This window comes from Eutrigla gurnardus (genome assembly GCF_963514095.1).
Source record: "Eutrigla gurnardus genome assembly, chromosome: 12".
Lineage (NCBI taxonomy): Eukaryota > Metazoa > Chordata > Actinopteri > Perciformes > Triglidae > Eutrigla > Eutrigla gurnardus.
In genome coordinates, this window is record NC_139926.1 from 10030135 (window position 1) to 10045604 (window position 15470).

Genomic DNA, 15470 nt, shown 5'->3' on the forward strand with positions numbered 1-15470 from the left:
CTGCTAGAATACAATCCTCTTCCCACCTGTGAATATTTGCATGGAGCATCAGTTCATTCACCAAGGAGTAGATTGCAAATATTATACTGGAAAATAGGTTAAATCCGGATTCAAACAAAACCTCTGCCTTTTTTTTAAAAGTACACTTTGAAAGTACCATCAAACAAAATAAGGACGATCATTTGTCTTATTTATTAAATTTATTTGTCCATTTATTTTATCTCTTTCAGTCTTTAATTTTTTAAAATTTTTTTGTATTTCCTTTTTTCTTTGTTTTTTGACATATTTCCGTTCCCTTACGGTTTGTTTATTTTTTTACTATTTTTCTCAAATCCTGTATCTTTAATATGATATGTTTCATATTTGGGAATGCAAATTAACTTGGTTTTGTGAGTCTTCTCTGTGAATGGAAATGAGCTTTGATGCAATAATTTGCTGAATATATAATCCCGCAGCTCAGTAAAAAAAATCTTCCATAGGCTTTTTTTTCTCACATAAGAAACGACATTCAATAGTTTCATAACACACAAGCTGATAACACACATTTCATCTCATAAAGTTATTTTCATATTTTCTCCCCTGGCGTTCGCTAATGAGGTTATTATCAGCTAGTAGATTGGAAACCTCATGTTGTTTCACATGTTACTTCTCTACTTGATGAGGCTTTGTTCACAATGTTCACACAGACAGGAGACTGGAAGAAGTGCAAGTGGCAAGCAAATCGTCAAAAAGTTAAACTGAGGGAGAAACTAACCTCTTCATCCTGTTTGCTCAGTACGAGGGGGTTATATACCTGTACTGTATGTTTGACAATACGCCAAAGCCCACATGTGATTTCATGTGTACTTGTTTTGGTGAGTTTTAATACCCAGTGGTGGAGCTTTAAAGGACCATACCAGTGTTACTACATGTCATTGACAACAACGGCCACCTAGCTTACATAAACCTCTACCATGTTTACCAAAGTTGCTTTATTTTTTAGATATTATGATATAGTTTGTTTATATTTTGTGTCTGTGAAGATTCTCAGTCATCCAGGTCATGGCAAATTTCGTAAGCTTTATCTAGACTTGCTTTCAGCTTTTGAAGACGTTTCACCTCTCAACCAAGAGGCTTCTTTAGTTCTTACTGACTAGTGGGGGAGTATTCAATAAATGTTAGAGAATGTACCTGAGAATGTTTGTCAAGTTTAGTTCAAACTCAGCTCGTCGTTAAAATCCTCCTTAGCTCAAATTCTAGTTTGAAATTCAGTTATTGTAAGGAACTATTTTTCCAGGCGTAATAACATTTAGCCAAACGGCTGTCTTGGCTCTGTTGTGATTGACAGCTCAGAGGGCAGAAAGTACAAAGAAGGTGAATGATTGGCTTAAAGTTACACCTCAGACTTCTGACACGGCTCAACGGTCGCCATAAATGAATGATTTTCAACTTCTCCCAGTACGTCTTCCTCATATTCATACTGGGACATGTTGTGAAGTTGTTCTCTGACCAGTATCTTCTGCTCTACATGAACAGCGGATCGCAATTTATCTCATACAAGCTTGTTTATCTTAATACTGGTTACAAATTCCAATCAGAGCCAGCCATAGAACTTTTGGCCAATGGGATGCAGCCAAGAGATTTTCCTTGTGCCAAGAGTGTGTTTGTTATTGAGATCGGTGTACGCCCAAATGAGACTCAATATTAGCGGCTAGCTCCACCCGGGTCACTTATGTAAAACTGGAAGTAGCCGGACATTAACAACAAGTGCACCCAGATCCTGCTTCTAGCTTTATTGGAGTAATACAGTCATTTTAGATCAAATAAACAATGCAGTGATATTAACAAGGTTGAATATCCTAAACCCAGACACTTAACAGTCTCGTAGAATGTTTTTACACAATGTCAACAAGAGTGATAGTAAACGTTAGTTAAAACATGTAGGTTGAGCTCTACTAAAGTATAAACTGCAGACACTGATACACACAAAATGTGTTGAAGACAAGAGAAATCTCTGCTAATGGCGAGAAGTCAGAATTAGACTGGTATGGTCCTTTAAGGGTGGCGATGTCCTTCCAACACCGTGATCCAGAGCAAGATCTGCCCATAGATAAGGTCCAGATTATAGAAATATTTAATATGAATATGCATAGTCCTCAGAGGAAGTCACTGATTTGAGAGAGATTTAAGTGAAACAAACTGGCAGCTTGGCACACAAAGTATCTGACGATGCATTAAGAAGACCTTTCTCTCGCATCACACTCTGCACAAATGTAATATAACTCTATATTATTTCATATAGCACTGCATATTTGAAGCCAGATGACTGGAAGGTAGGGCAGGGTTTTGTTTGTTCCATCCGATCTCATTTTCAAACACTGCAGCATCTAGAAGATGCCTGCGGGAATGTCGACCTTTAGCCCCCCCGCACACTTTTTTTGTTGTGTTTTTAGAGAACTCTTTTTTCCATGGAGCTAATTTGGCTCACCGTTAGCTAAGAATGGCTGAGAGCTCGCAGTCCTATCAGCAGCTGCTGCTCTCTCATTAGTCCCCCTCAGTTCGGTTTCTGGCAGCGAGCCGTTACCTTTGAGCTTCACTTGTTAAAATGCCAGACGGATGTGAGTAAGTATCAGCCAAAGGTCTTGGTGAGCGCTGTAGTTGTGGAGGATGTGAGTTTCAGAATGAGAGATTCCTGACTAATTGGCTGACACTCATCCTGCAGTATATAAATTATACTATAAATCCCAGTTCACATGAGCACCAAAGGGACTTTGTGAGTGTGAATAAAACACACATCAGTAAATATAATTCAGTCACGCCTGGTTTGAACGCTTGCCAGAGGATGATGCCCGTTTTGACTGGTATGATGCGCCGCCGTCGGCCGCGGTGAAAAGTCACGGGTCACTTACAAATAATGGCAGCTGCAGGTCCTGTTGTAATATCTCTGTCTTGTATTCTCACTGCACGGCAAAACATTTAAATTAAAAATAGCCATATGAGGATTGGCTGGGTAACACATGAAGAAACGCTGTAATATTATATATTTACCAAATATTAAAATTCATTCAGATCATTTGTTCTTGTTTATATTACCAAATTAATGTCTGGTTAAATATCTAAAAGTGATTTTAAAAAAAATGATGCAACTGTTTTGCCAGATGGTACATGAAATTTGATCTGAGGCATTAGCAGACTAAGCTGCTGCTTAAGGCCCCCACGCTCATCAGGGGCCCCCGATATTGGCAGTTTACACATATGAAAAGCTCTGCACATGATTTCAGTGTTTAAGTATTGTTGTATTCCAATTTTCCATCATAAAAATGGAAATGTATTTGTTTCTAGTTGATTGTTGTGCTTCACAATTGCACATTGCAAAAACTTGACTGTGGGAGGAAGCTGGAGTACCGAGGAGACGTCCACACCCAGACCTGGCCCAAACCCAGAATGGAACCCAGGCCCCGCTCATGCAGGAAGTGACCTGGCTTATAATGGCTATGTGAACCCTAGATTTGTAGATTACAGCACATGCACTGCAGAAGCACTTATGCTTTTTTTTTTTTTAAATGTTGTAGTCTGATTTTTGAAGGCACTTTTGAGATAAAAAAGGAACTTCAGATTTATCTGACAGCTTGTATTGATTGATGAAAATGGAGCTGCGCACGGTAACACAGGAAATTGAGGAGGCGACACATTGAGATGCGTGGTGTGTTTGAATGGTTGACAGGTGAATGGAATCGTGATTCACACCTCGAGTGTTTACAGCGGTGTGTATTTGTTGGGGACTATTTCCAGCCTGAGGACAAACACACAAACAGTGTGTAAGTGACAGTAAAGGTGTGAACGCGGGATGGGGGGATTCTGACTTCAAGAGAGTTGGACGTGTTTCAGAGTTAGAACTGTCTTATTATTAGGCTGCCAGCGCTGCTGGTTCTTCCTGATGGCTGAAGGAACTAGTCTCAGAGGCTTGGAAGTAACACGTGGTTTTCATGAAAAATGGGAGAGTACCTGGGGCCCAATTATTAGACATCTTACCTCTCCCAGTAGGTAGCGTAAGTCCCTACTGTGTGATACCCACTTTCTAAGTCTAACTCAATTTAATATTATATCGACTGAAACCGTGTTATATTATCTTTCAGCCGTTTCAGGTGGCATCTCTTTGTTTTTTGTTTTATTTCAATATTTTTGTTCTGTCTTAAAATGTAGGTTGTCAATGTTTTTTTGTGGATGTTACTTATTGTCTGGAAATATAAGAAGTAAAGAACCGTGCTATGTTGTCGGTGTTTTATTTAATCTCTAATTCCAATAGTGATTCAAGCAATGTACACCCTCACATCTCTGTGCTCTTTCATGCCAACACAATAAAAAAAGGCCAGTGACATACCAGTGGGCAGCTACACAATGTGCTAATAGGACTGCCAAGTTTAAAAACTCACGTAAAAAAAATAATAATAATTTAACAGCTTGTCAGCAGCCTTTGACATAACTGGGACGAACACAATAAAGGATTAATATCATGTGCCAGCATGAGGCTATTTTCTCAGACCTTGAGTACTTGTATGGGATGGATTAACGAGTTGTGACAGTACATGGAGGACCATAAAAAGCAGTATAATTGCATTGACACCAGACACTACCCACACCTAGAAATGTGTTGAAAAATCGAGAGGATGTGTTATCAGACCTGTGATGTCATCAATAAATAGCTCAGCGTGGAACGGACCATGTAAAAGCGAGTCTAAACTGACAGGCGTAGATGTAGTTTTAGTAGGGTCTACATGATATTCTCCTCTTTCATGTCTGTACATTAAGGAGCTACAACCAGTAGTATCAACCACTGGAAACAGTTAGTGTGGCTAAGTGTAGATCTTTGATTCTCTGCCTGAACGCAACGGTGCCTGACCAATATTTCTCAAAATTCCCCCGGGCTTGAAAAGGCCAACGTTGGTGCCAATTCCCCTGAGTTGTTTTTTTTTTTTTTAGTTCTGCTGCTGTTTAAATATAAAGTGTGTGTTGAAATTAAATACCATAACCCAGTCCAGACTCCCTATTAATTAGTGAGTTAGGTAGGCCCTATATGTTTTCTTAGTGGCTATATTTTTTTTATTTTCCATTGTAATTTGATCTTTCATTCATTTATTTTCTGCTATTTGTTCGCTGGCCCCTTTAATTTCAGTTCAGCAGCATTGCTACGTGCTTTAATCAATAACCCACTGTTATGCATAATTTGAATATTGACATTTGACTGTTATCAAATTGATTATTTGCTACTCCTACAAATGTTGTCCAGAACAGACTCCTGACTCATTAATGAGGAGAAATGTGACACAGTCGAAAGTGAACACTCGCCCCATGGGCAGTCTTGTGTTTTCCTCAGGCTCCCAGGTCTCTGATACAGAACCCGAGCCTGAGGGTTCTTCAGTATCTCTTCTGGTAACTCTTCTGGACACAGATCTCAGGTGTTCATTCTGGACTCTGCTGGAGCCACTGTCCCAGTTTGGGGGTTTGAACACTGAGTGATCCGATTACCACTGGAACCACTGATGCCTTTAATCTCCACATCTTCTCTAGCTCCGCTTTCAGCCCTTTATAAAATACCCGTATTTTTCGAGCTTCTCAAGTTGCTTCTTCCTGATGTTATCACTTCTGCTGTCCTCTGCTGTTTGTCCACTACCACAATGTCCGGTTCGTTAGTCATCACCAGTTTGTCAGTATGGATCTGGAAGTGCCACAGGATCTTAGCTTGGCCATCATCTTCCATTCTGACCTCAGGACATCCAGCCTGTAATTCGTAAGCTTTGAATTGAAGCAGGCTAGCTTTTCCCCCTCCTTCCAGTCTTTATGCTAAGCTAGGCTAACTGAGTCACTTAACCATGAATAGCCAAGAATTCAATTTGTTTCCTCTGAATCTGAACGTTTCCATCCAGAATTGTTTCAAACAAAAAGTAATACAAAAAAACTACTAAAAAAATCATATCAATCCTTCTTGAGTTCAGTTGATGGGGTAGGTTTGGTAATTTTCTTCAAAAACATTTATATTTGTTACAATTCTGATTACATCCAACAGCAATCAATAAATGAAATACTCTGACCAAAAACAAGAGAGATCAGTTATCTGTAGCTGTCGCAGGACTTCAAGTGAAATTATCCCCGGAGCCAGAGCCAACCACTAGAGCTTCAAAGTGGCTCTTCAGAGACCTATGGATGATGTCACAGAGACCACGTCAGTACGTTATACAGTCTAGGGCGTTCACTCTGCCCCTGCACTCATTGCACATCTTCAGAGTCTTCTGCAAGCTGCTAGCTTGACAGCTGTGAGAACTAACTAATAGCCATGTTCGTTGTTTACTTTCATAATGATAAATTTGAGGGCGTGGCTTTGGACGTTGACGACTTGGTGACTTTCCCGCTAGATTTAGCGACTTTTGGAGCTAATGCTGCTAGCTACTTTCATTGGAAAAGAGTTGGCAAACGCTTGGGTTTTTCTTTTTCTTTTATCATTTTTTATCATTCTTGCAATTTTTGCAAGATTACCAACACTAGATTTAACAGTATACAGAAAACCTCCAATGAAGTCATACTAGAAAGCTGATTAAAGGAAACAGCTGTGTGCAGACTCACCCCAACACCATCCTCATGCCTGTACTGTTTCCATCCGCGGCCCGTGTCACTGTAGAGCAGGATGTAACTGCTGACCCAGTCCCAGCTGTCGTAGCGTCCCTGCGTGGCCACAGCCGTCACCTCCATCTGCTCCTTGAGGTCCACCTGGAGCCAAGGCTCTTGGTCGGTCACCATGGGAGACCAGCCTCCCGCTCCTGAGGGAGGGGGGGATCCATAAAACATTGATATCTTGGACAATGAATAGCAGATTTTTGTGGTTTATGCTCAGCCGCCGCAGGGCTCAGTTTGTCCTGATACAGCCAGTGTTTGCATATCAAAGGCTTCACGGTGAAGGAACACTCCAGCGAACACAGTGGAGGTCAGCCGCCTCACTTCAGGGTCAGTGCAACTGTTTATACTCATATGCAAATAGTTGTTCATTATTGGCATTTGCATTGGCTTTTGTTTTGGTTCATTACTAAAATATTTATACTAATTGTCTGAGTTGGTAGTGTTTGTCTTTGTTATCTCTTTGTTTGGAAAATGGTTTGATCAGCTAGTCTTCATGTTCCATCTTCCAATTTGCACGAGGCACAATATTTGTGACAGGCAGAAATGTAATACGTCCTGACCTCTGCATCTTTGTTTGGTAGAAAAAAAAAACACACACTAACCATTTTAATATGTTATAAATCATCATTCCCTAAGATATCGCAATATCTAATATTAGTCAAAATAATTGCAATTAGATATTTAAAAACAAATGCTCTAGTCTACCAGTAATTCCACACAGCCTTCTCTCTCTCTCCCCTCTTAAAACAATGTGGCAGCGCCTGTGTGAAGTGCAACGTGTGGTAAATGCAGCCAGTTGTCACACCTCATTGCTGCTTCGTCATTGCCTTCAAAAACAGCCCGTGGAACCGTTTAATAAATGGTGCAAGTGAGCGTTTCTGTGGTAACGGCTGGTACAGCGGGGCGGATCTAAAGCATGTGGAATATATGGAACCCGTGTGAGAAAATCTCGTACTCACCATCTCTTCTGTTGAGCTTGGCGTTGTACGCAGCATAACTGACCGAGGACTGAGACGAGCTCTGAAAGGATGACTGTGGCAACGTGGACACCAGAGGACCATTGCAGTTATCTGGGAAAGAAAACACATGGGCCGTTAACCTCAATACCTGTTTTTTTCTTCTTGTTGCGTATAGTTCATATCATTCATTTCACATGCAGATCTGACCATTTGAAGAACACCTTTGAAAGTATTTCACTGCTCGCTGTTCTTTGTTTTGTTTTTTTTCAGCACAAACAACAGAAAATATATCCTTGAGGAGTTAAACATGCTGGTTCAAAGTGCATCTTTACCTGTCGGTGGTAGTTTTAAAGCAAGAACTGGAGAAAATAACAGGGCTGGCTCACTTATCCAGTTCTCAGATACCTCAAACAGTCTATTAACCCATGCGGTGACCCTTGGAAATAGCACAGAAAACTCCACGGCTCCTTTTGTGGACATGAGCGTGTGTGTGTGTGTGTGTGTGTTCTTTTTAATCCCACAGTGTGAGATTACATCACGTCCAACAGGCGAGAACAGATTAAGCGTCCAGTGATCTAAACCTGTCAGTCTCCTCTTCCTCTGATCCGAGCTGCCCGACACAATAAGAGCAGCGACTTGTTTGGCTTCACTCGAGTGCGGAGCTGCATTAAGGTCCGTGTCTGAGAACGTAATGAAAACTGGCACCGGCCTGATTACAATTATCCCCACACCCTCTCCATCAGCGCGCAGTTTACTCTTCTGAGCGCGAGGGGCTTTTTTTGTTTTTCGGATGCTACTTTACTCTGAGTTCAGATGGATTCTGAGCACATCTGGAGTGGCAATTGGCCATCCATCTGGTAGACAAGAGCACAGCGGAGCTGACAGCATGAGCTCCTTCTCCTTTTGGGCGTCTCACCGAATTTCGACTGACCTGATTTGACTGCTCTCAGATCGCTTGCCAAGAGATTTCTCTAATCCTGATTTCAAGTGTGACTAAAGTGGATCAAGCTGTTTAGTCCAAGACTCAAATTATGGCTGAGCTGCAGTTGCAGATGTTTCATTGGGGGAATGAGAACAGCGGCATGCCATCTTAGCACAGCACCACCGGAACCAGGGTTATTACGAAAGCACAGCACTCTTAATCTGTCAAAAGTCTCCCAAGTCCCACTTTCTGATCCCTTCAGGATAACTCTCACTCTTCCTATTTTCTCTCCAATCTCTATCCACTCATCCTTTCTTGTTGACAACATTTTGACGGTAAAACACAGACATTCTCGACTGCTTGGTCAATGGCGCTTCACTAGACTTCAAACTAAGATGCTTTGTTTTCAAATTGTCAATTTCCGTTTATTACATTCTTTTCAAAATAAACTCCTGTTTTCATAGGAAACAACTTGCTAAGTTGTGGGCAAGAAATCCAAAATAAATTAAGTAGACTACTTTACATGGTGGAGAGACGGGAAGTTAATGTTGACTTTTGGCTTCACACAGGATGTGGATGCCAGTCTTCCACCCATCCACCACAACCTCCTACCGATGCAGACGTTATCCCTCTTTACACGTCATCACCTGACTTCCTCCTCTGTTCCCACCATAATTATGGCCACGTAAAGCGCCACAGTTTGACGCGTAGCGCCACCAAGCTGACGTATTTGGCATTGGGAGTGAAAACGGGCTGCACAATACACGTTCTCAAGCTGACAGCTGATGTGAGTGCAGTAAAATCCCCCCCATGTGCAAAATGTGCATCTCCCAGACCCTGTTGTTGTTTACAGATTTGGTCTTGAGCCAAATGCCTTGCTGTCAGTCAGGAAGACTTATGGATTCAGGATGATTTGCCTGCAAAGCTGCTCCTTGGTCTGCGGGATAACTGAAAATCCTCTGAAGCTGACTCACAATCTCGATGCAAGGCTCGGGGGCTCGAATCTTACAGCCAAATGAACCAGACGTGCATCTGAATGCATGGACATAAACACATGCGAGCCGAGAGGGAACACTTAATCTGTTTTGAAATCATAAGTACACCAGCTGATATCAAGAGCTTTCACTTTCAGTCACAGAAGTGCTAGTAGGATGGATTTTCAGTCTACACGGTCCAACATAAGTGTCATGGTGACACACGTGGGTTGGCAGCCCACTACAGGTTATCACTGATCATGTTGGCGATATAATATATTATATACAACTAAAAATAAGCAAGCACTGAATCCGAGCCACAAAGGTGTTTAGTTACTCTAGTATTCCAACTGAAATGTCTATTTAATTAATTTGTGTCATTAAAGGTTAAGGCAGGTGTTAATATCTGTCTTCGTATCCCATAAAAAAAACAATATAATCCCTATTGTCTGTTCTGCACTCACTAGCTAAGTGGTTCCTACTGCTAGTGTAGATCTTTCATAAAGGTGTTACATAGTTTCTTAAGATAGCTCTCGAATGCAGCGCTTGTGAAATTCTGGGCTGATACTGATCAAAATGCAAATCAACCATGAGGCCAATAGCTGATGGTTTCTTGTTGTGTTTCTTTATTTTGTATTTGTTGCTGTTAATTCCCCTTTTGTGCCAGGAAATCAAAGACATTGCCAGTATAAATTAAATACCTTAAGTTTTTTTTTCTTTTTAGGATGGAAAGGTGATTTCTCTGGGGGGTCAACACTAAACGCCACATAGAAGTGGCATAAATCATCTGGAAGCTGGGAACCTGAAGACTAATTTGACATGCAGCTCAGCAGTATGTGTCAAGCTGTTTGTGTCATAAATCAGTTTCATAATTCAGTTTCATGAGGCTGTGGTTATCCAAGAGGCCACAACAGGTCATTTTATACAGTGACGTCAAGTTAAAAAAAATGGACTCAATATGTGCCAACTTATTGAATGCAAAGTCCCTCGTATTCAGAAATATTCAAATAAAAAATGTAAATAACACATTTATACTGCATGAATGCAAAACACTGCATGGGATTATTGGGCATCTCTGTACAGGGGGGACTTGTGGCTACACAGAGTCCATTTTCAGTCAGAGGTCAAGGGACCACTTCAATTAACGCCATGCCAGTTTTCCCTCACATTAGCATGTCAGTTAGCATGTCAAGTTTGGCACCAATGGATTCATCTTGTTTAGCTCTTCCCTCTTTCCTGCCGACTTTGCGTTGCCCTTGCGTTGCCCCCCATCATGCTGGAGCCGCGTCCAGTGGCTGAATCAGCTGCTGAAGTAGCAGCATGTGCTACTGTGGTTCGAGTCCCACTCAACAGATATAAATCAGCCACCGCCACCGGGGAATGTCATCTTATTTGCCAATATAGGCCAACGGCAGTCAGCAAGGCCGATATCGTCACAGATGTTCGATTGCTGAATAGGTGCTTCTCTAAAAATCGTGCTTTCAATGGGGACTATTTTCAGCTGCAGATTAACACACATGTGGTGTTCTTTTGTGTATCTACAGCACCTGAACAGTTAATGTGGATCAACTACAAATAAATAAGAGTGTCTGCATTTATCATAATAAAGAAACATGCTGCAGTGTGAAGCTCATTGGCACATAGGAATATGCTGCAGTACATTAGGCATGGCTACACGGACATGGCTACACGGACAATACGTGTTCACAGGATCAATTCTTTGTTGTTTTTTTTCCTTTTTTCATAGGATTTCTTGACAATAAAAAAATATATATGATATTGACTCAGCCTGTACATGCAGCTCTTTTTCCGATGCTCTTCTCCGCTCATTAGCAAGCCCGCCTGAACCCAAGTGCACAAACTGATGGTGCTCCATGAAGAAATACGACTATCACAACAAAGTGGTATTTGTAGCACACATTTGGCTGGAGGAGGCCTGAGTCCCCTCATACCTGGATATCGAGTCTCAGGAAAAGTTGGGTATGAGAAAATGCCAAAAGGGATTTCCTAAAAATAGAACATGTAATAGAGATAGTCCAAGGGTGGAGTGCAGGAGAAAAGACTTCTCAATCTGACCTGATCATCTTGTCTGAGTGGCGCAAAACGTGATTAATGTTACAGCTGCAGAATCAGATTGCATGTATGTCATGAACAGTCAGAATGTAATATGTAGTAATGTTGTTATTGGCTAGAATATTTAAAGAATAAATAGTTGTTTGAAAGAGGTTTTGTAGCAGTAATATATAATAGATATTGGAGAGAGAATTATGACTCTCACACTAGCTCTAAGTAGGTTATAATACACAGTTAAAACTACACATTTCTAAAAAAAAAAAACTTATTTTGTAATAATTTGAATAGCATGTTTTATGCAAATATAGATAAAGAAAAATAAAGTAAAAGCAGGACAATTTCATATTTTTGATGGTTCACACTGACTTGACTGATTTTTCGGAACAATCGTGATAAAGTCTGTAAACCAGTCAAAACAGCAAAAACCAAAAAGGCACAATTGGCCCAAAATAACGTGATCCAGGCATCTAAAAGTTAGATTTTAGTTTATTCTGCTGACTGAAAACCATGATACGATCAGAACCGTGAGTTTTGTGATCCATTCGCACCCTTAGAAACTCACAAACCAAGCAACTGTGACATCAACCTTGTAGCTCCAATACAGCTGCAACCAATAGTCCCTTTTCACAGAGAAGCAACGGTTATTGGATTATTGGTTGACTGATTACTACTCATGATAAATTAGATTAAGTCATTCACAGGTTGTTGAGCAACGGTATACAGAATGTAAGTGCGTATTTGCACTTTCCATTTCCATGTTAAGCTCATAGGGAGGTATTCTACTTTTTACTCCATTTACCTGAGAATAACTTCAATCTAAGATGATCCATCTATTGATCTATTGACACACAGGAGTCTATGTTGGTATTTATATATACAATAAATTACAGATTTTATTCTTACAGGGTGTAAATCAGTATATTACCTCTTCTGTTACAACCTCCTTGTCTCCTTGTCAGTCCTTGTCTTTTTATATTCTGAAGGAGTTTATGAGAAATAAGAAGGTAAAAGAAACTGAAATATGGATAACTGCAATTGATCTCTGAAGTCAATTATCACTGAAGAGACAATAAAGAATTTAACAACTGACTGCAAATGATGATTGAGCAGATTGACCATAAATTCACTGACTGCTATACGGTCGTTCAATGAGAGCAAAAACTACAAATGGACAAGAAGCAGAAATTTGAAAAAAAAATACATCTGAAACACAATAAAATGAGTTCAATTATTAGTCTACAAAAGTTACCACGGCATATGTTTACAAATGGCTAATTTCTTTTCTGACACACAGTCCAAACCTCCTCAAAGTATGAATTCACAAAGCTGTTTTGTTTTTTTCGAGTTGATAAATGAGTTTAGCAATTTATCAGTGCTGTCATCTGTTAATGTTCTGTGAGTGATTATTTTGAATAATGTCTCAGTAAAGCAGAACAGAGTCTAGAGGCCGGACAGAGATTATTAAAATAGCTTGTCATTCTTGTCAAGGGATGCAATGGCATTAACGACCAACAATCAGGAGTGCAACCTAAACAAATTGTCTTCTTCTTCTGCCATTAGTGAGTGGGCAGAATACATTAGTGGCTGAGTATTTGTTGGCCTGATATTTAAAAGTATTTGGTAGAGAACCCCCCCCCCCCCCATCCTGCATTGTGGGAAGACCCGTCCTGCTCTCCTCTGATTGGCTCATACTCGTTGCCTTATTAGTATTTCTTTAAGTTTCTTTAAGTTATAGGACAAGATTGATGGAAGGTTGATAGGGTTAATGATGTCGATGTTTTTCCAAGGATGGCAGTCTTCATGTATAGTGCTTCATTTATATAATGTCTTGATTCTGGGAGAAGGTCTTTTTTTATAGAATAAAATCCCACATCCGTTTACATTTAGGTTGATAAGGCACACTGATTAACAAGAAAATAAAAACAAATGGCAGCTGGAATAATGGTTAAAACCGATCCGCGATGCCGTTTTTCTCCCGTTGTTCTCCCTGTTCTTGTGAGGTTAGCTGGAAGTGGTGTCATAGTAGCCCCAGTGCTTTTAATGTGGTGTGAGGCCAAAGTAGTCAACCCTGGGGAAACACTAAATAATTCACTAAATAATTCAACATGACACACGGTCAATATCGCATACATATATAGGCTAATGCTAATTTGCTGCTATGGGCAATAAAACACTTAAAACCATGTATAGCACCTCTGCAGCACTGATTAACACCACGAGAGCAAAGGCAGTCAGTTGGAAGGTGCATAGGTTCAGTCAACACAGACCACAGAGTCAATAATATCAAAGGGGGCAGTGATAGTATCTGTTACGGAGTGGCCTCAGACCTCTGTGTGGTATCGATAAAGCTTCATACGATACCTTGCATGCACGAACAGGCTTTGGGGCTCAGTGACCTCTGCTCGGCGACGGCCCCAGTAGAGCCAAGGTATCGGCTGACAATTAGTCCCAAGCGCTGGCTGAATTCAAGGAAGCTCTCATCGATACAAATGATTGAGAAACGCGGCGCGGTTTACTGTAGCACTTCATTTCTCTGAACACCGCATATAATCTAAAGGGACCTACGAGCATTTACAGGCAGCCAGCGGGATGTTTTACTGGGCGATCGACAGCTTTAGTGATTATACACATCTCATCTGCCAGACATTAATTATTCACCCCCCAGGATTGCAGTGAAGCAGGATTTGTGTTCAGTAAGTGCAGGATTTCCAGGAGCATCATACGCGACAGATTGATAAAGAAAAGGTAATAATGGGCAATAATGGGTACCGCTGTGATATCGGTAGTAACCTTTAGGTATTAACCTCATATATTGTGACAGTGGGGTTAGATTTAAGTACTAGGGTAATATTCAATGGAATAAATGCTCAGCAATAGCATTATAAAACAACTTAACAATAGAATAACTCTACTTTAACAGTGCATAGGGCTGAAACGATTTCTCAAGAAACTCAAGCAACTGGCCTCGATGCTAATTCTTAACTCACGGGTTTTAGCCGCTAGCTGTTAGCAGCCGGTGGGCAGCGCAGTCCTGCTTGGCTAAACATGGAGCTAACGTTAATGGAGGTTGCATTGAATTACATTATGCTGCATTCAAGCGCTTTGCAATAGTAATGAGTATTGGACAAAGGTAAATATAATCGTGATGTGTTCAAATGTAATGTTGAAACTTAAATTAAATGCAGTTGTTTGAAGGCTATTTTTTCAGTGAAATATAAAATAGGGATTAGAGAGGGAATTATGACATGTTTAACTTCCTAACAATAGCTTCAAATAGCTTATAAAACATAATTTATAAAACTACTGAAGCCAAGATATTTTTGAAACAAATCAAGTCTTTAATTAAGGACACAATGAATTGCCTTATTGATAAATTGAATGTGTTATGCAAATAACCACTATAGATTAACAAAGTAAAAAGAGAGTATTACAAAATGTTGACATCCTACACCAACTTCAGGATGGATTAACAATTTGTATTATTTTATGATGTCACTGACTGACAATTAAATATTTCTTGGGACGTTCCAGGACAAAAGGGAGTCTGGTGCCATGCTGTCAATAGTGTTTAGAAATAACACTCAATTTACAAAAATCTGAATCAACAGGTAAGATTATTAAAAGATTGGAAATCGGAATCGGCCAAGAAAGTTGCAATGGTGCATCTACAATAGGGTAATATTAGAGATGGACTGCTAAATAATACACATCATAATACTAATTGACAATAACTATTTTACCATGTTTGAAGCATGATTTGATTGCTCATGCTTCCTTCCAGCTAAAACGAGGTGAAACTGCATATCATTTGGATGTAAAAATATCTGAAAAAACATTTATTCAGAGTTTTAAAAAAAAAAACCAATAATATTGATTTAGTAGTCTGACTTTGCT

General features: G+C 40.1%; 1 protein-coding gene across 1 annotated transcript in view; it reads right to left on the bottom strand.

The window, feature by feature from the left end:
• The window catches only part of cntnap5a (contactin associated protein family member 5a), a 100139-nt gene that overhangs the window by 75333 nt on the left and 9336 nt on the right, over nt 1-15470 (bottom strand). The window contains exons 2-3 of the mRNA XM_084022448.1: nt 7608-7718; nt 6598-6791 (exon numbers count right to left, since the gene is read on the bottom strand). Of these exons, the coding sequence (XP_083878574.1) occupies nt 6598-6791; nt 7608-7718 (305 nt within the window). The remainder of the gene's footprint in view (nt 1-6597; nt 6792-7607; nt 7719-15470) is intronic.